Source organism: Somniosus microcephalus, chromosome 3 (genome assembly GCF_052327205.1).
Source record: "Somniosus microcephalus isolate GS21.2 chromosome 3, FLI_Smic_1.0, whole genome shotgun sequence".
NCBI classification, from domain to species: Eukaryota; Metazoa; Chordata; class Chondrichthyes; order Squaliformes; family Somniosidae; genus Somniosus; species Somniosus microcephalus.
In genome coordinates, this window is record NC_140989.1 from 180,202,313 (window position 1) to 180,229,809 (window position 27,497).

Below are 27,497 nucleotides of genomic sequence, written 5' to 3' on the forward strand. Positions count from 1 at the left end.
TTAATATTACAATCAAAATATAATTTTAAATCTAGGAAAATTAACTAAATAGGTCATTACTTTTTTATCAATACGACTCTCTGCCCTCACAATATCTTAAGCTTCTTAGACACATTTATATTATAACGTCAGCTTGGAATATGATCTGAGATCTTGTGGGGTTTTTTTGCTCATATTACCCTACTTTTAACATTTATTCCCCCCCCCCCCCCCCACTTTTAGTGTGTACACTCTTTTCATGCAGAGTGCAGGCAGACAACCTGTTCTCAGATCTCTGTTACTACTTCTCTTGTGTCAGCTTCAAGGATGTTTGGAAGAGAAGCCAAGGTGGCTGTTCAATTTTCACTCCCTCTGGGCCCAGGTTCAGCTCTGGACCTTTGCCTAACTGCATGGTTGAAATCAGAAATTCACCACATGGGAAATCAGAGGAGAGAACCTGTGCCGTGTTATCCCATGGCACGTCCCATTGGTAATCTTAGTTAGGAATCAAATATTCCATCAATGTACAGCAAATTTGAAGTCTGCAGAGATTTACTTCAGGCTGCTAAAAACCCGTGCTGTAACTCTCCCCTTACTTGCTACAGCAAAAGTCTTACTATGTTCACGAAGCTGGTAATGAAATTTTACCCAGCAGGTGCACTGAATTATGGTCAAAGGTTAGTGTGCAAACATTGACAATGCATTCTGCTTGAATATGATCTAATTTCCTACATTGCAACCGTGACTACATTTCAAAAGTACTTCATTGGCTGTAAAGCGCTTTGAGACATCCTGAGGTCGTGAAAGGTGCTTTATAAACGCAAGTCTTTTCTTTTTTTATGTGGCTGTAGTGCGAATATTGTAAGTATCACCCAACTCGTGGGGCTAAAACTTCGAGCGCACCAAAAAGCTGCCGGTGCTACCGTGGGCCGCAGTTAACAGCCGCCAGAATTACTTGCGCAGGCAGCACCAGTATTTTGGTGCTGCCTGCTGTTTAACATTAGCGCAGTTTTCGGGTGCTACTCACAACAGGAGGTCCAATGTAGCGTGGCTGTAGCGTCATTGCAGCAAAAGCAGCCTTCTCTTAAAGCAAAGCTGTTATTTTAGAACGCAGTATTGGTCCCTTAAAGGGGAACTGCCTTCTAAAATGAAAAAAATAAAAATCATTTAAAAATAGGCAATTTTTAACCCTTGGAGCTCAACTGCCTTCTGAAAAAAAAATTAGCATTAAAAAGAATTCCCAAATGGGAGTCTTCAGCTCTTAAAGCTGAACTGCCTTCCGCACCTAAAAAAAAAGGGAAACGTGCTTCAGCACTAACATAAACGGCTCAGCAAGCCAGGGTCTCACACGCAGAACTCCTGCTTTGTGCAGGGGGTCAACATTGCAAGACAAGCCCACCACCCACAGGGGCCAGGAGGCCCTCCAGAAAGAAGGACGTGGGACCATGTCATTGAGGCCGTTACTGCCAGCAGTGTCGCCCCCATGATCTGGCTCCAGTGCCCAAAGGAGCTTTATGACCTCAGACCACTGATCAAAGTCAGTGAATGCATCTTCAAAAGCTATCTCCTACCAACTGAACTACTAGCCTCACACACTTCTCAATGCATGACTCCCCACCCAATTACTCACCTACCAACAATCCGACAAAACACGAGGCACATCTCCCATTCCTAGCTTCACCTCACCCCCTTGAAGGAGATGGTGCTGGCCATTCTTAGCAGGGGCATGGCTGAGCCCTTGGCCAGGGGCGGGGCTGAAAGGATACAAGATTCTGATATCCTCATACGTTATTCTCCTTCAATTCAATTTTATTCAATTCAATTTTATTTGCCATATGTAACTAGTACAATGGAATGCTTACTCCCCGTAGGGACACGTTCTCACATGCACCTCTGGCTTTCTGGCCCTCCTCTCACCACAACTCCACCCTCGTGCCTTCCTCATTTCACACACCCAAGAAATACAGCCTGCCCAGCCAGTGGTTGACCAAGAAGAGGGAGAGTGAAGAAGAAGAACCACTGTCACTCGGCTTCACACTCCCAGCCACCAGCTCCTCAAGGTCGACCAGCAAGGCATTTGCAGTGTACACCCTGAAAGTCAGCAGCCTTCCATCAGCCATGCTGCAGCCACTGGGGTAGCACTGTGTGATATCAGTAGGATAGGCAAAGGCACACACATGATAGTCACTAAGGGAGTGCATAAAGGTCATTAGTTGATTGCTTGGTGTCATATTCAATGCATATATGGATAAAGCTTGATTGGAAAGTTTGCTTTGTGGTGGCTTTTACTTCAGCAAGAGGACACTGTGATGGTCAGTAGTAAGGGAAGGTAAGGTGTGGGACAAATGTTGAAAGGGGAATTGGGGTTGTGGTCACTGGTACCGCAGGTGGATGATTCCATCCCGGATATCCTGGCCAAAATGGGGCTGTGTGGATTGCATCCTTCCTTCTGCTTCCTCTTCTACATCTTCCTCTTCTGCGATTTCCTCTTCTGCGTCTTCCTCCTTCCTCTGCGAGCGGATGCTGGAAATCTGAAATAAAAGCAGAAAATGCTGGAAATACTCAGCAGATCAGGCAGCATCTCGACCTGAAAGGTTAACTCTGTTTCTCTCTCCATGAATGCTGCCTGATCTGATGAGTATTTCCAGCATTTTCTGTCTTCTTGAGGCCTTCCTTTACCATCCGAAGCCTTGCAAGTGTCCAGCAGCACTCCCTGCACACTAAAAAACACTTTTAACACCTGTTGCACCAAGCCAGCCACTAGCTTTACTGAAAGATGTCTGTGTTCATTTAAGTAGCACAGACAGCATCTCTGTCAGTCTGCTGCACACTTGCTTTTCAGAGTGAGCTTAGGACCCAGCATTAAACTCGCCGCAAAGGTCCAAGTTCGCAGAGCGTGACGTTAAATCGGCGTTGCACGATGACTGACGTCACGCTCTGCAGATTTCCATGTCTGGGGCCAGCGCTGCTAACGGCAGCACTATGGCCCTCACCAAAATGGTGGCCACCGTATCCCGCGCCAGAACTGAGACAGCTGGCGTTTTTCACAAAACGGGCCTTACCGGGTGGCAGTGAGTACCTGAATTTCTAGCCCACTGTCTTCTGGTTGCCCTTCTTGACCACTCAAATGAGGTCATTGTCTCTCCAAACTTCGAATTTGTCTTTCTCTGATCTGAACTCAACTACAGCACTTCACTATGAAGGTAGAGAATAATAAATCATTAACCAGTTGCAAACTGTGAAGAAACAACTTCATGTCTGACTGCTTTTCATGGGGCACCCATCAATGTGTATCAGTTGAGAGGAAATACTTTGCGCCATGCGTACTTTGACCATCTCCTTGGTATAGAAAAATATTGGGCAGCCTTGCCTTGACAGCTTTTTTAAAGTCAACAGACATATTCTGTGTTTCTTTTTGTGTCCTCAGGGTGGTGCAGATGGCATTTATTGTTGCTGCCAACGACCCCCAGGCATGTTATACTGTTGTATTTAGGGCACAGTGCCCTTGTGTGCCAGCTTTCCTTTCACCCACTTTCTGCAGCGGCACCTCCACTGATGCGTCAATAAATGGTGCATCATTCCATTAATTGTCCACGTTCAGTTTTGTACCCAACAAGTGTTCTAGTATACTGTATTCGCTGTTCACGATGCGGTCTCCTCTACATTGGGGAGACCAAACGCAGATTGGGTGACCGCTTTGCGGAACACCTCCGTTCAGTCTGTAAGGGTGACCCCGCGCTTCCGGTCGCCTGTCATTTTAATTCACCGCCCCATTCCCACTCGGACCTCACCGTCCTTGGCCTCTTGCATTGTTCCACGGAAGCTCAACGTAAACTCGAGGAACAGCACCTCATCTTCCGATTAGGCACTTTACAGCCTTCCGGACTCAATATCAAGTTCAACAATTTCAGATCATAACCTCGGCCCCTATTACATTTTCACTTATTTTTTTATCCACACCTTTGTTTTGGTTCCCCCCCCTTTCCTTTTTTTTCTCTCTCCCACATGGCAGCTGTCTCCCATTCTGCCAGCGCATTTCACACCTAATCTAGAGCTGTCTTTTGTCTCCACTAGTCCTATCACCATCTTGTCTTGTTTTGAATACCTCTTAATGTCTCTTCTCTTTTGTTCTTTCCCAGCCCGGCCTCTTAATCTATTTCATTCCCTGTGCCTCTTTAGTCTTGATAAAGGGTTTTGACCCGAAACGTTGACTCTAATTTCTCTCCACGGATGTTGCCTGGCCTGCTGAGTTTTTCCAGCATTTTCTGTTGTTATTTCGGATTTCCAGCATCTGCAGTATTTTGCTATCGTACAAGTGTTTTCTGCTATGCAATGGAAACCACTTTAAATTGCTACTTCTCTTTAAATGGCTGTTGCAGCCCTTTAAGCAGCAGCAGCGGCACAGGGAAATGCCATCTCTCATTGTGCAAGCTCCCAGCAGTAGGTTGCTACAAGGGTGAGAGCCCGCATAGCATAGATAACAGGGTGCCCTCCCAGAAATGTTGGTGGGAATGGTCACATGGAAGAAGTTTAGTGGATGGTATGCAGCATAACTTTGCTGCCACAGATATACAAGTACTGGAAAATCCACTTTCCACTTTTAGTTGGAAATATAATCTTGTGCTTTTTTTTGTTGATTTTAGTGGTCCCTCCCATCAAAATGGCAGGTGATAGCACTTCAAGAAGCAGTGGGGCAGCGTTTCCTATCCAGGCAGGTCCCCTTACAGATGTGTGCTTCTCCCTGCCCAATTTCCCTCTCTTAGCTGTACTCAGGTGATCCAATACGCCCAGGTGCAGGAACAGGAAAATCTGCACCACAAAGTTGACAGTGGGAACGGCAGAAAGCTGGCCAATGATGATGTACCTGAAATCATGCTCTGTTCACGATTCCAAATGATCTAAATTGGCATTGAGAACAGAGGGAAAGTTTGTATAGACAGCTATGCAGCAGGCAAAACACATGTGATAATGATTCCAAGATACTGTAGACATTCCCGATTACCCATGATGAGATCTATGTAGTAAGAATTCCAGTATTTCTTTCTGTGTTGTTTAAACTTGCTTCAATTTAGGTCATTTTGTCTTAATTTCTCAAAAATTGGAACATCACACATACAGTTTTCTTTATTGCACAAAACTGTTAGTGTGATTGTCAGTAAACTTTACTGTTTATTTACCAGCGGTCTTCCATCATTGTAAAGATCAAATGATTGAATTACCCAGCACGTGCATCAGATTTCAGAGCCATGATCCAGATCTCATAATCTCCTCCTGGCACACAAGGAAACAAAAAACAATTTAAATTACTTATATTTCTGGGTCTCCCCTGGTCCCGAATGCACTTGCCGCCAAGTTGGCCTCGTGGGAAAGCCATGATGGCTGCCGTGCACAGGCCTCGGGTTAAGATTGCAGTCGGAGCCCGATGATGCCATCAGAGCCTCACCTGCATATTTAAAGCAGGATCCCGCTACCATCCGGCAGGTGTCCGATGCACCTGCTAAAAACAGCAGGTTCAAATTACATCCCACAGGAAGCCAGCGGGACCGGAGGGGGTATGGCGCTGCCCTGATTTTAACTGCCTGCCCGCTTTCCGCCAGGCGGGTAGGGTGAAAATCGAACCTTTATTCTCTCAATTCCTCCCTGATCAAAAATCATAAGCTTACTTTCACAAAGTTTAAAATATTTGATTTAAAAGCAGGTTGTAAGATATTGAAATATCAGCATTTTGTTTATGCATTTTCCTTTTTTGAACCTTAATCCTGAACCTGTCGTCACACCCACAGGTTAGTTGCAGACTCCTCCAAAATGCTCTGTTAGTTTCTTCCCAAGAAAACTTTTCTTTTCTAATTTGGTTCTGTTTGTTATTCACCATATTAATTTCATCTTCTAGGTTTCAGGTTGCCACTCAAATAGATTTATTTATTCCCACTTCTAAGTTAAATAATTTCTTTTGATTAATCACAGATAATACTTTATTAACATCACCATCAATCTCGCGTCTCGTCTAAGCATTTCAGGCCAATCATATGAAACTCATATCTGCCCTCAGGCTTTAACTGCATTTCCATTTTCCTACACATAACTCATAGAATCATAGGGGGAAAAATTGGGTTGCTTTGCGCCTCCCATTAGCGCCCTAAGAGGCGTAAAGCAACTAGCGCATGGGTGCGGCGTTGCCCACACCTCCCGCAAATTTAAGCGGGAGGTGAGCGGCAGCGCTCGCCGGTAGCGCCCCCCCGGTGCTGCGCCGCCGGCGATGACGTCATCGCCATGTGCAGCGCCCCGTTCGCACCCCGGCTGCGATCTTCGGAAGCGCCCCCTGACTTACCGCCGGACGCTATGTCCGACGGGGTCAGGGGGGCCTACCTGCGGCCGGGGAGGCACAATTTAAAGGTGAGGTGAGGGGCGGCCATTTTTGTTGCTGGCCGCCTGCCAGCACCTGTCTGCGCTCCCGTCCCCGGCCTCCTGACCCGCCCCCCCCGGGGAGTGCCGGCTGTGCTCCAAGAGCCCGGCACTTCTCTTGATTGCCGGGCTCTTTTGCTGGCACTCCCGATCCCCGGGGGCCAGCTGGTCCCCGGGTCACGCTGCACAAGGCCCCCCCCTTTAAGAAGGGGAGGAAGGCCTGCAATACACGACATTGACTCGCAGCGCCCCAAGAGGGATGCGGGGTGCTTCCAGTAGCGCCCCGCTTCCCTCTTGGGGTGCAACCACTCAATTTCCGGCGCGGGGGCGCTAAATTTTCCGCCCTTTCCCCGTAGCCCTGCAAATGTCTTTCCTTCAGATACTTACCAATTCCCTTTTGAAAACCGTGGTTGAATCTGCCTCCACCACCCTTTCAGGCAGTGCATTCCAGATCCTAACCACTCACTGCGTACGTCGCCTTTGGTTCTTTTGCCAATCTCCTTAAATCTGTGTCCTCTGGTTCTCGACCTTTCAGCCAATGGGAACAGTTTCCCTCTGTCTACTCTGTCTAGACCCCCTCATTATTTTGAACACCTCTATCAAATCTCCTCTTAATCTTCTCTGCTCCAAGGAGAACAACCCCAGCTTCTCCAGTCTATCCACATAACTGAAGTCCCTCATTCCTGGAATCATTCTTGTAAATCTTTTCTGCACCTTCTCTAGGGCCTTCACATCCTTCCTAAAGTGCAGTGCCCAGAATTGGACACAATACTCCAGTTGGGGCCGAACCAGTGTTTTATAAAGGTTCATCATAATATCCACATTTTTGTACTCTGTACCTCTATTCATGAAGCCCAGGATCCCGTAAGCCTTTTTAACTGCTTTCTTAACCTGCCCTGCCATCTTCATCGATTTGTGCACACATAACTTTTGTGATTCTTACGTTAATATAAGTACTTAAGTTTATCAATATTATAGTCATTCTTTCTATTAGATTCTTGGTCATTTTACATGTTAATTTCTTAACACCTCATTACCCTCGTCACAGCTATTTACCTTATAATTAAAATTTTTCTTACTCTCAGTTTTATGCTTCTCTTGCTCCCTCTCTGCTTGTCCCTATTTTAAATATTTCTCAATTGAAACCAGTTGGATTTTGTATTCTTATCTCCATTTACATATAACCTTAGTCGGTCTTGGCTAAGTAAGCTATTTGCCCAACAATCTGAATGATCCTGATTGTTAAGTATGTGTATTGTATTGAACAATTAACACAAAGACTTAAACGTATAACTCAAACAGGTCTTTACTGGTTGGAGGTAGGGACTACACGTAGGTCTTTACTTCATGCCCACAGGCGGGAACTGAGGGGAGATCAGTACCCACAGTACTATTTATACCCCTATGGCCAGGAGTGGTACTGCGTATCACTACGCCCTACAAGTAGTGCAGTCCTGTCCATAGGTTTAAAGTAGCACACATATTACATACACAACATTCCTCCCTTCTTAGCTTTACAGTCATCTCCCCATTTAACATAACGTAATAACATATATACATATATAACTTCAGGTTTACATAACAGAATAACATAGATACATAGATAACTTCATGTCAAAACAGATCACAGATTCAGTCTCTGCGGAAAACAGTTCACAGATTCAATCTCTGCGGAAAATAGTTCACAGATTCAGTCTCTGTGGTGTAGTCGGTTCACGTTGCTGGAGTGACTCATTCAATAGTCCTTCCATGATTTGGCTCCGTTCGGAGGGACCACGTGTGTGATCTGGTAGGGGTGATAATGGTTCAGATGGTTATCATCTTCTGCTTCGTCTTTTCCTTTTCTGCTTCTTAGAGACTCTCTGGGCTCCCCTGTCAGCTGCCAGCTGTAGCGCCACCATCTCCCTATGTTCCTTAGACTTTAAGTGATTCATCCTGATTTCTGCACTTTGGGAGTTTTCATCACAAGCTGGGCAGACCAGGTCACTATAATATTCAGTGTCACTCAATATGTCATTGTAATATTCGGTGTCGTCCTGATCTAGGCCAGCGAGAGGGTCTTCTATTTCCTCCATACCCAGCTGGGCGTTAGCCAGCTTTTGTTCCAAGTCCAGACATCTTTCCTGAAGAGACTTCTTCATGCGTACCTCTTCATCCAGCTTTTTCTGGGCTTTCAGCAAGTCGTTTACTAATGACCTCATTTGAGATTTTACTACTTCAACTTCTTTTGGAGATTGATTGATCGGACTATTCAATCCCTCTACCGTAGCAGCTGTTTCAGCGGTCTGTTGTTCTACGTTGACGTGAGTCAGCGTACTTTTGGCATCCAAGGGCTGCTCTGTTGCAGTCATCTCAGTCTGTGTTGCCACCTCAGCTCTTCCAATAACCTTTGAGAGCTCCGAACCCCTTTCGTTTGAATATTGAAGTTCGTGTTCAAGTTTTTCCCATTTCAGAGTCCTGTCCTTCAGCATATGCAAGAGTTGGCTGACCGTTAACTCCTCTGACATCAGACGTTTTGTGTGCTCCTGCTCCATTTGCTCCAGCAGCTGCTTCTGTTGTCTTTCCAGATGTTCCCACTCTATATCAAAGAACTCTTTCGTCGCATTCATCTCTTGCTCAAAACGGCGAATCATTTGTTCTAATTGCTGTTGCAGTTTGAAATGGAGTTGAGTTCGAGCCCGGTGTCCCTCAGAAATGTGCATGTCAGTAGACTGGACAGACTCAGAATTCTCTATCTCAGTGGAATTCTGTGCTGAAACTTTGTCTTTTGCACACGGGTTGGTCTTACCATCATCAGTTCCAGAGTCTGGGTTGATTATGTTCACCGAGTTCTCACTCGTTATTGTTTGTAGGAAATGCCAGGCGATATTCATTTTCCTAATCCACTCCCGTCCTAGTAGTGGAGGACCTCCTTCAGATAGCACATATAAGTCCATTATTTGACTTTCTTCGCCCTTGTGGACCACTGTGACCTCAATTTTCCCGATGGGGTACACTCTTTGCCCCGTGTATGTTTTCAATATGAGCTCCGTATCCTGTAGGGGAATATGTTGGAATAACCTTCCATAATCTTTCTTATTTATGACCGTCAATGCCGATCCAGTGTCCAATTCCAGTTTTACTTGGACTCCTTCTATCTGAAGAGTGACCCAAATTGTCTGGAGGTCTGCACCCTTGCCCACGTTGAGTACCCTTAAGCTAGCCAGTTCAATACTGCTTAAGCCAGCCAGTTCATTACTGCTAGCGTCTGAATCGGACTCCTGTTCGGCCACCTTGTGTACTTTTGCGTATTTTCCTTGCGGTGACTTCTTGTTGCTGGTCTTCTTCCCTGACCTGCATACTCTAGCTATGTGTCCAAGCCTACCACAAGTTCTACATTCTTGGTTTTTAAATCAACACTGGTTCTGATCATGCGTTGTCTTTCCACAACGATAACATTTGCCAGAACTCACACCCAATTTGTGTGCACTGAGCTCCGGTGACCGTAGCTGCATTACTGCCGTGCCTCTCGCTGCGGCTTCGTGTGCTGCTGCCATAGTGACCGCCTTCTCAAGCGTCAGCTCATTCTCCTCGAGCAGTTGCTTTTGTGTATCCTGTTTAAATAAACCACACACAAATTTGTCTCGTAGTGCATCTGTCAGTCCCGTTCCAAACTGGCAATATTTCGCTAATTTACGCAATTCCAGCAAATATTCAGCATTGTTTTCATGCTGTAGCTGCCTTCTGTCGTAAAATTTAAATTGTTCCGCTAGCATCAGCGGCGTGGGGTTTAGATGATCTTTCAGGACAGTAACAATCTCATCGAACGTCTTATCCGCCGGTTCATCTGGTGATAACAGGTGTTTCAATTGCCCGTATGTCTTCGCACCCATTAAATTTAATAATGTTAGAGCTTTATCTTGGTCACGAATTTTATTGGCCTTACAATAATTTTTTACTCTTTCAACATATATGGCCCAATCTTCGAGGTCACTATCAAAGGTGCTAATATTCCCGTGTTTAGGCATTGTAGATTTGCAATTTCTCAGATTTTCTTTTCTTTACTTGTTATCAAAGATGGCGGCTTCCCGCTCTTGCCGTCGTCCTCCGCCCACAAAATGGCGGTTTTCCCGCGCTTGGCGGTCTTCACCCGTCCCCCGACGCCGTCTCCCTTCAGCCCCGAGTGCGGCCCTTATCTCCGCCGCGATCGATGGCCCGCGCTTTTCACCGCAGCTCTCGCGCCTTCAGTGTCTGCCGACGCTGCGCCTTTCAGCCCGAGTGCGGCCCTTATCAGGGATTGCGATCGATGGCCCTTATCTCCCGATCGCGATCGCCCTTGTACCTCCGACTTCCCCCAGCCCTGTCTTTGCAGCCAACGCTGCTCGGCTTACCCACCACCGAGGTTGAAAAAGAAGCTGCAGGATGTCTTCTGTCCTCCAGTTTTCAGTCGCTGATGGAGGCTTCAGGGTCCTAATGCCTGTCGCTTCCAGTGGGGTGGTGCGGTTTGAAACCTCTCTTCAACGTCCTGTCTGTGGACGAAGCCGCCGTGGAATAACTGCCGCAGGGTAAGAATCTGACTCGTCGCCAGTGTTAAGTATGTGTATTGTATTGAACAATTAACACAAAGACTTAAACGTATAACTCAAACAGGTCTTTACTGGTTGGAGGTAGGGACTACATGTAGGTCTTTACTTCATGCCCACAGGCGGGAACTGAGGGGAGATCAGTACCCACAGTACTATTTATACCCCTATGGCCAGGAGTGGTACTGCATATCACTACGCCCTACAAGTAGTGCAGTCCTGTCCATAGGTTTAAAGTAGCACACATATTACATACACAACACTGATCTTTCTAATCATATGAGCAGTTTCCATATACCCCCTAATTGTTTGCGGAATGATCATGTCTTCACATAGATAACTAAAATCAGTGCCGTCTCTAAACCAAGCTGTGCAAGATCTTGTGTGATGCTCCTGTACAAAGCTGAATTGTTAGCTTATGTGTTCACAAAGGTGACTGAGTACTACACTATAAAGACTCTAACCGAAGACTGTATAACACCTAGTGTAATCAGTCCAATGAATACACAAAATAATCTTGCAGCGCACTCTGCTTCCTCCTCTGTGAAATAGTGTTATATTATAAATCTGTTTATGGAACAATTATTACATATTAAGAAATATTCTCAGGTGCTGCACATTTCTTTGATTCTACCAATCAACATTAGACAAATATGTCACCAGCCTGAAAACATGGGGTCTGCTCCAGCAGCGAACTGGGTGCTGCTAACCTCAAACCCTGACCGCACTGGATGTATCCGGGGTCAGGGTGGGGGTCCGCAAATCTTCAGCAGGTACCCATGCGAGTATGGGCGCATATTGGGTGCCCACTAGAGTGGGAGAGGAAATGCAGCTTGGGGAGACCGCTGTCAGTCCCCTTCCGAAAGTGCAGGCTCCCCACCTGATCCGCTCTCTTTATAGGAGGGCTGATAAAAACATTTCCTGGCATGATTTTCAGGGTCTTCCAGCCCATGATCCCCGTCTCCAGAAACCATTCATAAATAGGGCCCCATTTTCATCCCTACAAGGCCCAGTACTCCAGCATATTCCCAGCATCCAGATTGTCGGGCAGAATGGGGGACATTGGGAAATCTAGCAGTGCAGTGAAGTTGGGCAATTGTGTTATGCTGCTGTTGCTACATACTTTAAGTGCTGTCCCTATTGAATAATGTATCAGACACTTGTATCTGAGGTAGCAAATTGGCTGAGATTGAAAATGAACTCTGTGCTAACCTGGAAAATGGCAGAGCCAGATCAGTTGAGGGCAGTGGTGACCTCCTTCCTTGTGGTGAGGTTATCCGCAGGTGTCCGCACATCAGATGAAAGAACTCTGAAACTGCTTCCTGTGCTGACCTGGAGCCCGTGGAGGCAGTTGCCCTCAGTGATTGCCAGGTAGGTGCACTCGGACCTGCAGATACAGATAGTGGCATAGCGGCGGTCTCAAGCAGTCTGGCTGTGGTACCATCTCATCCTCCTGGTATGTCATTTACGTTGTATCACTTCCACAACAACAACTTGCATTTACACAGCACCCTTAACAAAGCAAAACATCCCATGGTGCTTCACAGGTGCATAATCAGACAAAATTTGACACCGAGCCATGTAAGGAGATATTAGGACAGGTGACCAAAAGCTTGGTCAAAGAGGTAGGTTTTATGGAGTGTCTTCAAGGAGGAGAGAGAGACTGAGAGACGTAGGGAGGTAATTCCTGAGCTTAGGGCCCAAAGAGCTGAAGGCACGGCCGCCAATGGTGGGGCAGAGGAAATTGTGGATGTGCAAGAGCCAGAATTGGAGGAGCGCAGAGATCGCAGAGAGTTGTAGCGCTGGATATCACAATTGGTCACTTTAAAAGCAAACCACATCATTTATTTGAAATTGAGTTTTCAAGAAGTGCCTCTGTTCTTTTAATAGCAGCCTTCCACCTACAACTAACAGCTTATCATTAGTGCCTATTGTGGGAATTCACAATGGGTCGGAATTCTGCCCCAAGATCTGGAAATCCTGATTATTATGTGCAGCTTTTATTTGCATGCACGATGCATGCTTTATAAAGCGATTGCACCAATTTATCAAGAGTTTCAAAAGGACAGACACAAATTCACACAGGAGGGCTACAGTTAGGAATTGGGTGAGATTGGTGAATGTAAGATGTTCCAGTCTTTGCGCGCCCAATTCTTAATAGTGGGAACATTCATATAGAAACATAGAAACATAGAAGATAGGAGCAGGAGTAGGCCATTCGGCCCCTCTAGCCTGCTCCGCCATTCAATGCGATCATGGCTGATCATCCAAGTTCAGTACCCGGTCCCTGCTTTCTCCCCATACCCCTTGATCCCTTTAACCTTAAGAAATATATCCAACTCCTTCTTGAATATATTTAATGAATTGGCCTCTACTGCCTTCTGTGGTAGAGAATTCCACAGGTTCACCACTCTCTGGGTGAAGAAATTCCTCCTCATTTCTGTCCTAAAAGGCCCACCCCTTATCCTTAGGCCGTGACCCCTGGTTCTGGATTCCCCGACCATCGGGAACATCCTCCCTGCATCTAGTCTGTCCAGTCACAGAATCACAGAACAGAAACCCCACAGTGCAGATAGAGGCCATTTCGGCCCATCGAGCCTGCACCGACACATATCCCACCCGATCCCCGTAACCCCTACACCAACACATATCCCACCCTATCCCCGTAACCCCACGTATTTAATCCCCCTAACACTAAGGGTCAATTTATCATAGCCAATCAACCTAACCCGCACATCTTTGGAGGAAACCGGAGCACCCGGAGGAAACCCACGCAAACACGGGGAGAATGTGCAAACTCCACACAGACAGTCACCCGAGGCCGGATTCGAACCCGGGTCCCTGGTGCTGTGAGGCAACAGTCCTGCCAGAATTTTATAAGTTTCAATGAGATCCCCTCTCATTCTTCGAAACTCCAGCGAGTACAAGCCCAATCGACCCAATCTCTCCTCATACGTCATTCCTGCCATCCCAGGTATCAGCCTGGTGAATCTTCGCTGAACTCCTTCCATGGCAAGAATATCCTTCCTCAGATAAGGCGACCAAAACTGTACACAATACTCAAGATGTGCTCTCAAGGCCCTGTACAACTGCAGCAAGACATCCTTGTTCTTGTACTCAAACCCTCTCGCTATGAAGGCCAACATACCATTTGCCTTCTTAACCGCCAGCTGCACCAGCATGCTTACCTTCAGTGACTGGTGCACAAGGATACCCAGGTCTCGTTGCACTTCCCCTTCTCCCAATCTATTGCCATTCAGATAATAATCTGCCTTCCTGTTTTTGACACCAAAGTGGATAACCTCACATTTATCCATGTTATATTGCATCTGCCATGCTTCTGCCCAATCACCCAACCTGTCCAAATCATCCTGTAGTTTCTCGGCATCCTCCTCACAGCACACACGCCCACCCAGCTTTGTGTCATCTGCAAATTTGGAGATATTACATCTAGTTCCCTTGTCTAGATCATTAATATATATTGTGAATAGCTGGGGTCCAAGGACCGATCCCTGCGGTACTCCACTAGTCACTGCCTGCCACTCGGAAAAAGACCCGTTTATTCCAACTCTTTGCTTTCTATCTGCCAACCAGTTCTCTATCCAAGTCAATACCTTGCCCCCAATCCCATGTGCCTTGACTTTACACACTAATCTCTTATGTGGGACCTTATCGAAAGCCTTCTGAAAGTCCAAATACACCACATCCACTGGTTCTCCCTTATCTATTTTACTAGTTACATCCTCAAAAAATTCCAGTAGATTAGTCAAGCACGATTTACCTTTTGTAAATCCATGTTGACTTTGTCCGATCCTGTCACTGTTTTCCAAGTGCTCTGCTATTACATCTTTTATAATGGACTCTAGCATTTCCCCACTACCGATGTCAGGCTTACCGGGCTGTAATTCCCTGTTTTCTCTCTACCACCTTTTTTGAATAGTGGGGTAACATTAGCTACCCTCCAATCCATGGGTACTGTTCCAGATTCCATCGAATGTTGGAAGATGATCAGCAATGCATCTACTATTTCTAGGGCCACCTCCTTAAGTACCCTAGGATGTAGCTTCTCAGGCCCTGGGGATTTATCGGCCTTCAATCCCATCAATTTCCCTAACACCATTTCCCTACAAATACTGATTTCTTTCAGTTCCTCCCTTTCATCAGACCCTATGTTCCCCGACATTCCGGAAGGTTATTTGTGTCCTCCTTTGTGAAGACAGAACCAAAATATGTATTTAATTGGTCTGCCATTTCTTTGTTCCCCATTATAAATTCCCCTGATTCTGACTGCAAGGGACCTACGCTTGACTTCACCAATCTTTTTCTCTTCACATATCTATAAAAGCTTTTACAGTCAGTTTTTATGTTCCCTGCAAGCTTACTCTCATACTCTATTTTCCCTTTCTTAATTAATCCCTTTGTCCTCCTTTGTTGAATCCTAAACTGCTCCCAATCCTCTGGATTACAGTCAGAAATGTTTGCTCTATATTTTCAGTCACCTGTATGAAAGCAAGCTATGAATGAATGTCCATTTGAAGCAGCAACCTTCCTTCATATGGCGAGGCAGGCCCTATATGGATAGCAAATGAAGATTTCATTCTCCACCCAGGCAAAGGAGAATACCCACTTAGAAATGCCAACTTGCTTAAAATGGAGTTGCAAGCCATAAAGGGAGGCAAAACTCTGGGTAATTCTGAATAAAAGATTGATGAATTAATTTCTAGAAGTACTAGGTCATAATGGATTGCTGGTCCTGTTTCTTTGGAGAAAGTTTGGGGGGTATTTTAACGTGGGATTGGGTGCAGTTGGGGGGTTTAATGGGCAAAAAATGGAAGCATGTCGGGAAGCCTGCTCCAACCCGCTGACTTCCGGGTTTTACTGAGGCGGGACAAGAGGCGGGCAAGCAACCTGCTCCCAGGAGGCGGATTGGCATTTTAAATATGTTAGTGAGGCTGGAAGCCTCAGATTTAACTGTGCCCGGCCAGGGTTCCTGGGCCTCGGGAAACCTGGCAGCTGCAGTGAGGCAAGGACAGCCTCGGGGAGCTCACCTTATGGGCTGGGAGGAGCAGGAGTGCTTCTTCCTAGCTCCCCAATCTCCCCCACGATCAGTCCACCCCACCCCCCCATAAAAACCTCCCCTCCCCACCCCTGCCCCCTCCCCCCCCCCCCCCACCAGATTGGGAATCAGACAATCCCGGACCTCCGGGTTTCCTGTGCGCTACCAGACCTCCCCCCGCTCCCAGCACGTCAGGAAATTTCCCCCCTTAGTGTTTAATACAAGGTTAGAACTGAAGCTAGTGGAGGAGCCTCCTGTCTCCTTCCTTCCCACGCATTGTGTAACTGTGCTTTACAATGATCTTAATCAGGAACACCATGAATTGGATGTGCTGACCTTTAACACCAAGTTCTCTGATCCAAATTCCCATTGAGCGAGACTCGATGCTAGGAGAGGAATTGTGCTTCCCTGATTTTCATTGCTCCACCATTGCCGGCGGTGCCTTCAGTCGCCTAGGTCCTCAGCTCTGGAATTCCCTCCCTAAAGCTCCCTACCTCTCTCTCCTCCTTTAACACACTCCTTAAAACTTACCTCTTTGACTCATTGCAGCACTTTTATCTTTGTGCTAGACATCAAACACACACATAGACCACGATGACCACGATTTTACTAACCTCGGCAGGTACAAGGCGGGCGATGTCGGTGACGGGTCCCAACCCTGCTGCTGGCTCCATCCCGGCCTCCGAAATGACTTTCCAATGATTGGACATGTTAAGCCCGCCCAGCGAGTTTCCTGGCCAGTTGAAGGAAGCGAGTCTGATGATGAGTCATCAACCGGTTTCCTTAAAGGGACCATGCACAAATTTAGTTTGACATTTGTGCTGTCAGTGTTCTACAGCATTGAGGTGCTGCAAACACTAACAGGCACTGCACAAAGGTACACGGCAGCACCCAGGCTGTCCCATGATTCCCTCCATATGCTTATGGAGGGAGACACAGCACACACGGAGGTTTCTTCCCTTCCCATGGACAGAAGAGACCTCCCCTGGAGACCTGGATGCACATTGCACAGGAGGGCACAAGCAGGGATGTCGTCAGGAGGACCAGGCTGCTGTGCCAGAAACCTTTCAATGATCTCAGTAGAGCATGAAACGTTACTGCAAAGCCACACTCAACCTCCTCCTGCTGTGCCACTCATCACATCCCCATCACTCTGCCTTCCCTACCCTACTCTTGCACATCCTTACTCACACCAACTTACCTTGCACCTCCACCCATCCCTCTCTATCGACATTATCACTTCCCCATCTCACTAGCCACCCCTCACACTCACCCTCATCCTAGTCTAATCATACCAACTAACAACACACAAGGGTAGGCACTTGGGTATTTTATGCAATGTTTATGTAGAGTTTCTGTTAATATGTTGTCAAACATTGAAATCTTTATTTTCAACACTTTACGTTCTTGGACAAATTTGTGTGCACCTTTGGAAGTGGCTTAGTGAGTTGCAGTGAATGGTGAGACATAACGGCAATGGTGATGAGTGTGAAAGGAATGGCTTGCGCATTGTAGGGATGCTTTATGGTGCTGGTGTGGGATGGTGCCAACCTGGCGCATCATGTGGCAGCCAGGGTGTACAGTGAAGTAAATCTGGCCATGGTGTGGCCATTCCTGGCGTCCCGGGCAGCAATGTGGTCGGGTGCTGATGCCTGTGTTCTGTGCAGCATCAGGTGATTGCAGAGAAGGTTGGTGTTGTTGTTGGTGCTGCTGGTGTGCCTGATGATGCTGGTGTTGGGGCTGATCGTGGTGGGATTCTGAGGGCCAAGGTGAGAGAGTTTCAAGGGCACTGATGCTGATGGAATAGATGGCAGGAGAAGTAGAGATGACAGAAGCGATCTGTCATTGGTGGGAGAAGTACAGGAGACTTTGGTTTATCCAGAGGTTGTATGTCCAGAAACCTCGATCTACTGGCAGAAATCAGGAGCCGTTTTGATAGGTTTTTTTTCTTCTCGTGGCTTTTTTTTCTTCTCGTGGCTTTTTTTTCAACAGTGAGGCTCTGGAAAGTCTCTCTGAAGCTATTGCTAAGCTACAGAGACGCTTCCAAGGTACGGGCCGACTGTTTAGAAGCTGTTGCTAAGCAACAGTGTTTGTTGTCAGATACGGAGATGAAAACCTCCGTATGCTTCAACATTAACGCTGGTATGTCCGGCAGTTTTGATAGATCGGCAACAGCTCGGTCCCGTCGGTGCCGGATATAACAAAGTTTCTTGTAATGAGGTCAAACTGGATATGGAGACTTGTGTAAGGACTTGCAGCATCCTGAATCTGTAGTGGAAATGCAGTTTAGAGAAGCTAGTGGTTAAGGGAACATTTCTCAATCAGCTTGACATTTGATGCTGTCAACTCATCAGCTAATTCAGTGGCCACTGACCTCCCACCTCAGCTTCTCAGATGAGGTCTAGGCACAGCGGGAAACCGGTGGGCGGCCTGTCAAATCCAAAAAGCTGGGGGAAAACCATTGATAAGCGGCTGTAAACAAGCCACTAATGATTTTAATTGCCTCCCCTGCCGCTGCCTGTCGGGTCTGCTCAGCACTGATAGACCCGACTTTGGGAAAGTCCAGTATGTGTGTTTTAACAGCGCAGCTGACCCACCACCCAGCCCGTCCGCTGAGTGCCTGCAAAATTGTGGATATACAGTGTTGTGGATAATACCCCGAGACCTATTCTGGTTGCTAGAATATTCATTTTGCCTGTGCAGTGATGCTACTCAACATTTTAGTAAAACACCTTTAAACCAACTCCAGCTTTGTGAATGGGCAGAAAACTCCCTGGTCAATTTCAATTCGCCCAGGCAAGAAATTCCCTTATAGTTGCCCCAAAACCTCATTAACAAGGTCTTAAAAACCAGCAACTGTTGGCCCTGAAAATCTTTGGTCCTGACCCCACCAGAGTTTCTGGGTTAGGGCACACACACCTTATTGAAAGGTCTTTGGCAGGCACCTGGGCCCACTACAGGAGGGCAGATGCATAGGAACAGAAGTAGGCCATTTAGCCCCTCTAGCCTGTTCCACCATTCAATAAGATTATAGCTGATTTGTATCTTAACTCCATTTACCCACCTTAGTTCTGTAACCCTTAATACCATTACCTAACAAAAATCTATCAATCTCAGTTTTGAAATTTTTAATTGACCTAGCCTCAGTAGCTTTTTGGGGGGGAGAGTTCCAAATTTCCACTACCCTTTGTGTGAAGAAGTGCTTCCTGACATCACCCCTGAATGGCCTAGCTGTAATTTTAAGATTGTGCTCCCTTTGTTCTGGACTCTCCCACCAGAGGAAATAGTTTCTCTCTGTCTACCCTATCGAAACCTTTAATCATTTTAAACACAGCAAAAATGCCAAGTCACTCTGAAGAACAGTCCCAGTTAGCTCTCTTGCTTCTTTTACCAATTAGCTGCCTTTATAAGGGAGGCAAAGGGACTTTGTGCTGACATTCTTCTGGGGTATCCAGGCCAGGACCCATGCCTGGACCCCCAGGTAGGCCCCACTTACACCACCGAACCGACCTGTACGCCGTCATTCTTCTAAGGCGCCCAAGTCTAGACACCTATGCGGACCCCACTTCCGACCTTGAACTAACCTGTACACCAGGCCACTGTATGGTGGGGAGGCTGAGGCTGAGGAAAATTCCCAGCACAGGCAATCCCTCCCCTTGGCCCTGCTCCTTCCAAAATCGTGGGCCATGTTTGAGATGGATAGAAGTTCCACCTGACCAAGGGGCTGTTAGGAATTATCTGCTGGTGGGATTCTAAGTGGAGACCGAGCATTTCTAGGTCCTGCCAGAATTCCTGACCCGACAGGTGTGTTACATTTACCTGGTACCTCAGATCTATCAATTAGCTTGAGGATTGTCAAGCTTCTTGCCTTTATCAAAAATGATCATTACCATTGGTACTCACTTTTAAGAATGGGTCAAAAACTCAGAATAGTGCTAATAACAGCATAAGTGTCCCTTATTTATTTGGTTCCTTGCTATTTTAGCAGACCCCTAAAGTGATTGTATTTTACTCTCAGTGAAAAATATAGTCAATAAAGTAAATATGTTCAACATACGTGAGCTCTGTAGGCTCTTATGGGTTCTTTAGAATGTCCTATTGCGTCAAATAATCCCAAAATTTAGATTTTTACTTCTATAGGCAACCGTATCACATATTACAGAGGGTCAGATGCTGGTTTATTCATGCCTCATCACTAGACCTGTCCACAAGATTTTAACATTTCATTCAGGAGATTCCTGGATAATTTCCTAATGGAAAACGTTTACATTTTTTGTTATATACGGTCAAATCCCTGGCCAAATCTAATAAGACAAGATACCTTCTCATATACTGAAGGAGTGAAGATGGGTGATTCCAACTCCGTCTTCCACACACCAGCCAATTCTGTCCATTTCTACTCACAGCAGTTTAATCATTACATATGCTTCAAGACATCAATTTCTCAATAAAGGTGGGATATCTTAACCTACCAAAGCCTGTAAAAAAAAAAACTTACTCTTACTTAATGCCAGCATCAAGATAATCTGGAACATGAGATTGAGAATGTTCCAAATTGACTTATTTGCTCTGAAGCCAAACACTTGGAGAGGCAGGGATTAATTAGGGCTAGCCAGCATGGCTTTGTCAAGGGAAGATCATGTCTGACCAATTTGATTGAATTCTTCGAGGGGGTGACTAGGTGTGTGGATGAGGGTAGTGCAGTGGATGTGGTTTACATGGATTTCAGTAAGGCTTTTGATGAAGTCACGCATAGGAGACTGGTCAGGAAGGTAAGAGCTCATGGGATCCAGGGTGCCTTGGCACATTGGATCCAAAACTGGCTTAGTGGCAGAAGGCAGAGGGTGATGGTGGAAGGTTGTTTTTGTGAATGGAAGCCTGTGTCCAGTGGGGTACCGCAGGGATTGGTGCTGGGTCCCTTGCTGTTTGTGGTCTACATTAATGATTTGGATGTGAATGTAAAAGGTATGATCAGTAAGTTCGCAGATGACACGAAAATTGGTGGGGTGGTAAATAGTGAGGCGGGAAGCCTCAGGCTACAGGACGATATAGATGGGTTGGTCAGAGGGGCAGAACAGTGGCAAATGGAATTTAACCCTGAAAAGTGTGAGGTGATGCATTTTGGACGGACTAACAAGGCAAGGGAATACACAATGAATGGTAAGACCCTAGGAAAGACAGAGGATCTGAGGGACCTTGGTGTGCATGTACATAGATCCCTGAAGGCAGCAGAACAGGTGGATAAGGTGGTTAAAAAGGCATATGGGATACTTGCCTTCATTAGCCGAGGCATAGAATATAAGAGCAGGGAGGTTATGATGGAGCTGTACAAAACGCTGGTTAGGCCACAGCTGGAATACTGTGTGCAGTTCTGGTCGCCACACTATAGGAAGGATGTGATTGCTTTGGAGAAGGTGCAGAGGAGATTTACCAGGATGTTACCTGGGCTGGAGTGCTTCAGCTATGAAGAAAGACTGGACAGGCTGGGGTTGTTTTCCTTGGAGCAGAGAAGGCTGAGGGGGGACCTGATTGAGGTATACAAAATTATGAGGGGCATAGATAGGGTGGATAGAAAGGAACTTTTCCCCTTAGTAGAGGGGTCAATAGCAAGGGGGCATAGAATCAAGGTAAGGGGCAGGAGGTTTAGAGGGGATCTGAGGAAAAACTTTTTCACCCAGAGGGTGGTTGGAATCTGGAACTCACTGCCTGAAAGGGTGGTAGAGGCAGGAACCCTCACAACATGCAAGAAGCATTTGGATGAGCACTTGAAATGCCATAGCATACAAGGCTACGGACCAAATGCTGGAAAATGGGATTAGATTAGACAGGGCTTGATGGCCGGCGCGGACGCGATGGGCCGAAGGGCCTCTTTCTGTGCTGTATAACTCTATGACTCTATCTGTCCATTCACTCTGGTTTCCATAAGCCTTGACACAGTTGGCAGGCAGCATTTAAAAAAAAACTGTATTTATTCATTCACGGGATGTGGGCATCGTTGGCAAGACCAGTGTTTATTGCCCATCCCTAGTTGCCCTTGCGGAGAAGGTGGTGGTGAGCCTACTTCTTGAACCGCTGCAGTCTGTGTGGTGTAAGTGCTTCAACGGTATTGCTAGTTAGGGAGTTCCAGGATTTTGACCCCGCAACGATGAAGGAACGGTGATGTAAGTCCAGGCCAGGATGGTGTGTGAGTTGGGGAACTTGGGGGTGGTGGTGCTCCCATGCGCCTGCTGCCCTTGTTATTCTAGGTGGTAGAGGTTACGGGTTTGAGAAGTGCTGTCGAAGAAGCCTTTGCGAGTTGCAGTGCACACTGCAGCCATGATGCGCCGGTGGTGGAGGTTGTGAATGTTTAAGGTAGTAGATGGGATGATGATCAAGCAGGCTGCTTTGTCCTGGATGGTGTTGAGTTTCTTGAGTGTTATTGGAGCTGCACTCATCCAGGCAAGTGGAAAGTATTCCATCACACTCCTTACTTGTGCCTTGTAGATGGTGGAAAGGCTTTGGGGCATCAGGAGGTGAGTCACTCGCTGCCGAACATCCATTCTCTGACCTGCTTTTGTAGCCACAGTATTTATGTGACTGGTCCAGTTAAGTTTCTGGTTGATGGTGGGGAATTTGACGATGGTAATGCCATTGAATGTCAAGAGGAGGCAGTTAGACTCTCTTTTGTTGGAAATAGTCATTGCCTGGCACATGTGTGGCACAATTGTTACTTGCCACTTAGCAGCCCATATCTAGAGTAGCAAGCACAGACTGCTTCATTATCTGAGGAATTGCGAATAGAACTGAACACTGTGCAAACATCCCCACTTCTGACCTTATGATGGAGGGAAGGTCATTGATGAAGCAGCTGAAGATAGTTGTGCCTAAGACAATGCCCTGAGGGACTCCAGTAGCAATAACCTGGGGCTGAGATAATTGACCGCCAACAACCACAACCATCTTCTTTTGTACTCGGTATGACTCCAGCCACTGGAGAGATCCCCCCCACCCCACCGATCTCCATTGACTTCAGCTTTACTTGGGCTGCTTGCTGCCATACTCAGACAAATGCTTCCTTGATGTCAAAGGCAGTCATTTTCACTTCACCTCTGGAATTCTAGCTTGGTTAGAGGCGTGGCTAATTCTGGAGCGCAGGCATAAAGTACTACCGCCGGGGTGTTGTCAGGGCCCATAGCCTTTGCTGTATCCAGTGCGCTCAGCCATTTCTTGAATCGAATTGGCTGAAGACTAGCATCTGTGATGGTGGGGACCTCAGGAGGAGGCCGAGATGGATCATCCACTTGGCACTTCTAGTCGAAGATGGTTGTGGATGCTTCAGCCTTGTCTTTTGCACTCATGTGCTGGGCTCCACCATCGATGAGAATGCAGATGTTCATGGAACCTCCTCCTCTCGTTTGTTGTTTAATTGTCCACCACCAGTCACGACTGGATGTGGCAGGACTTCAGAGCTTTGATCTGATCCGTTGGTTGTGGGATCAGTTAGCTCTGTCTGTAGCATGCTGCTACAGCTGTTTAGCATGCATGCAGTCCTGTGTTGTACTTTCACCAGGTGGGCCTCTCATTTTTAGGTACGCCTGGTGCTGCTCCTGGCATGCTCTTCTACGCTCCTCATTGAACCAGAATTGGTCGCCTGGCTTGGTGGTAATGGTAGAGTGAGGATAATGCTGGACCATGAGGTTACTGATTGTGGTGGAATACAATTCTGCTGCTGCTGATGGCCCACAGCGCCTCATGGATGCCCAGCTTTGAGCTGCTAGATCTGTTCTGAATCTAGCCCATTTAGCACGGTGGTAGTGCCACACAACATGATGGAGGGTGTCCTCAGTGTGAAGATGGACTTTGTCCCCACGAGGACTGTGTGGTAGTCACTCCTACCAATACTGTCATGGACAGATGCACCTGTGACAGGTGGATTGGTGAGGATGAGGTCAAGTAGGTTTTTCTCTCGTGTTGGTTCTCTCACCACCTGCCGCAGGCCCAGTCTGGCAGCTATGTCTTTCAGGACTGGGCCAGCTCGGTCGGTAGTGGTGCTACCGAGCCACTCTTGGTGATGGACATTGAAGTTCCCCACTCAGTACATTCTGTTCCCTTGCTACCATTAGTGCTTCTTCCAAGTGGTGTTCAACATGGAGGAGTACTGATTCATCAGCTGAGAGAGGGCAGTAGGTGGTTGTGGTAAACCACTTTTATCGTTCACTATCATTACACTATAGTTATCACTGTTATATCGTTACTCTATGGTTATCACTGTTCACACTGTTGTATCACTATATGAGGTCGCCTCTTGTCACGCTGTTATACCTGGGCTGACCACTGCTGACTCCGCCCATGGCTCCACCTACCTGCCCAGGTATAAAGGTGGTCGACTGGCTGGCATTCCTCCTTGTTGGATCTGATCACCCACGAGGGTGGGCTCTGTTATTTAGCCAATAAAAACCTATAGTTACTTTCTTAACTCGTCGCTTTTCATTGGATGAATTGATAGGTATATCAATTTTATTGGCTAAATAACAGGTGGGGGTCGATAGGTATATCAGTGGTAATCAGCAGAAGGTTTCCTTGCCTATGTTTAACCTGAAGCCATGAGACCCTTGCTAGGGTCTGGAGTCAATATTGAGGACTCCCAGGGCCACTCCCTCCTAACTGTATACCACTGTGCCACCACCTCTGCCGGTGGGACAGGACATACCCAGGGATGGTGATGGAGGGGTCTGGGATGTTAGCTGAAAGGTCTGATTCTGTGACTATGACTATATCAGGCTGTTGCTTAACTAGTCTGTGGGACAGCTCTCCCAATTTTGGCACAAGTCCCCAAATGTTACTTAGGAGGACTTTGCAGGGTTGACTGGGCCTTTGTCTTATTCGAATCCAATGCCTAGGTCGAAGCCGAGCAGGCCATCTGGTTTTATTGTTATTATACTTCTTTGTAGCGGTTTTAGATACAACTGAGTGGCTTGCTAGGTCATTTCAGAGGGCACTTAGAGTAAATCACATTGCTGTGGGTCTGGAGTCACATAAAGGCCAGACTGGGCAGGTTTTCTTCCCTATAGGACATTAGTGAACTAGTTGGGTTTTTATGACAATCCGATAGTTTCATGGTCACCATTACTGATACTAGATTTTTATTCCAGATTTATTTAATATTTACTGAAAATAAATTAACAAACTGCCATGGTGAGGTTTGAGCTAATTCTCCAGATTGTTAGTCCAGCTCTTTGGATTACTAGCCCAATAACATAATCACTACACTACCATACCCAATGCAAGTATTTCTGCGAGTCAGCTCACTTTCATCTTTTCTTGTAAGTGTTGATATCTACATGCGATAGCACTGATTGACGGAGACTGTTCAAACAGAAGGGTAGCTAGTTTACTTGAATAGGCCTTTGAGAACCTGAGCACCTGTGTCAGCAAGAACTTGAAGCTTTCTTATGTTTAACCTTGAATTAGGTTGCTCAACATTGACAGAACTTTTGGGACTGGCCTTGGATTTCAACTGACTTTTCAATAAATACAATTCTGAAGAATTTTCACTTCTGAGCAGTGGTGTGACACATGTTTTCAACCATTTCATAAGAACATAAGAAATAGGAGCAGGAGTAGGCCATACGGCCCCTCGAGCCTGCTCTGCCATTCAATAAGATCATGGCTGGTCTTCGACCTCAACTTCACCTTCCTGCACTTTCCCATATCCCTTGATTCCCTTAATCTCCAAAAATCTATCGATCTCTGTCTTGAATATATTTAACGACTGAGAATCCACAGCTCTCTGGGGTAGAGAATTCCAAAGATTCACAACCCTCTGAGTGAAGAAATTTCTTCTTCTCCTCAGTCCTAAATGGCCGACCCCTTATTCTGAGACTGTGACCCCTAGTTTTGGACTTTCCAGCTAGGGAAAACAGCCTCTCAGCATCTACCCTGTCAAGCCCTTTCAGAATCTTATATGTTCCAAAGTCCAGAGAGTATAGAATCATAGAAATTTACGGCACAGAAGGAGGCCATTCGACCCATTGTGTCTGTACCGGCCGAAAAAGAGCTATCCAGCCTAATCCCACTTTCCAGCTCTTGGTCCGTAGCCCTTTAGGTTACGGTATTTCAAGTGCATATCCAAGTAATTGATTTGACGTCAGAGAAATTAATTATTATGGTGCCCTGAAGAAATTATTCATTCACACTACACGCACATGGAATAAGTTTAAAAAAATCTTTTCTCACCAATTTTCTTTCCTCCCCTCCTCTTCTGACGATGTTGACTCCCCTTGGAGCACAGTTCAACTAGCATTGGTATCTTGCTGTTACTCAAGTGTGAACCTCGTTGGTGAATCTTGGTGAATTTGATTGTGAGCACATCACAGCTGCGCCCAAGCCTGTATACACATGCACACATCGGGAACGGGTTGCTGGATGGCAATCAGCTGCTTCTCTCCCACCCCTGCACCTCCCAGCTCACTATCTGCTCATGGGCTGTTGCAACCAATTGTAGCATTCCTTCCCCTACCCAGGCTGAGTTCAGCTAACTTAGCATAAATTGCCTCTCAAACCCGGGGCCTTCCTAGTCAGCACACCTCAGCTACTTGCTGTGTGACCCAGCGGAGAGATACCATGGAATGACTTAAGTTCAAGTACAGGTAGGATATAAATCTGTCTTTTCAAAATATCAGAATATATCGGTCACAAATTAAGCAGAGTAAAATCGAATTCAATTTAAAACTTTATCCTACTAAAATAAACTATAAAGAATTGTAAAATGTAAATACAGAAAACTAGTTGGCCTCTAACGTGATGCCTATCATTTGATTGACTATGAATAGTATAGGCCCATTCTACACAATCTCTCCTCATAGGAGAACCCGCTCATCCCATGAGTCAACCTAAGAAAGACTTGCATTTATATTGTGCCTTTCACAACCACCGGACGTCTCAAAGCACTTTACAGTCAATTAAGTACTTTTGAAGTGTAGTCACTTTTGTAATGTGGGAAACACAACAGCCTGTTTGCGCACAGCAAGGTCCCACAAACAGCAATGTGATAATGACCAGATTATCTGTTTTTGTTATGTTGGTTGAGGGATAAATATTGGCCAGGACACCGAGGACAACTCGCCTACTCTTCTTCGAAATAGTGCCATGGTGTGGCAGAGCCACTGAGGGACTCTGAACAACTGTACATAATTCCCTTTAACGAGGTGTTAGCTGCAGACTAAATCTGTACCATTGTATATACTGTTTGCATGTACAGTGCGCGGTCCCTTTAAGAGCGTGGGCAAACGCGATGATGTCATGCCGCTAATCACGTGATCACCCAAACGCGGGAAAAATGTGATGACGTCATGACGCCATCCACGGGACCACCCAGGCAGTCCTCGTGGAGCCTCCGGCCTGTTAAGACCTGTATTCATAGTTCTCTTGCATCCATCTGTTTAAACTCGTTAGTTTGACATTAAAAAGAGGCAAGGATTAATCAGGGATAGTCAGCATGGCTTTGTCAAGGGAAGATC

At 46.4% G+C, this 27,497-nt stretch overlaps 2 protein-coding genes across 3 annotated transcripts in view; one reads left to right on the plus strand and one right to left on the minus strand.

Moving 5' to 3' along the window:
* Positions 1 to 5,453, minus strand: part of LOC147121607 (uncharacterized) — a 49,195-nt gene extending 43,742 nt beyond the window's left edge. The window contains exons 1-2 of the mRNA XM_085976996.1: positions 5,423 to 5,453; positions 5,199 to 5,250 (exon numbers count right to left, since the gene is read on the minus strand). Of these exons, the coding sequence (XP_085833122.1) occupies positions 5,199 to 5,250; positions 5,423 to 5,453 (83 nt within the window). The remainder of the gene's footprint in view (positions 1 to 5,198; positions 5,251 to 5,422) is intronic.
* Positions 1 to 27,497, plus strand: part of prkn (parkin RBR E3 ubiquitin protein ligase) — a 2,088,612-nt gene that overhangs the window by 1,240,700 nt on the left and 820,415 nt on the right. The gene's annotated exons all lie outside the window — the stretch shown is intronic.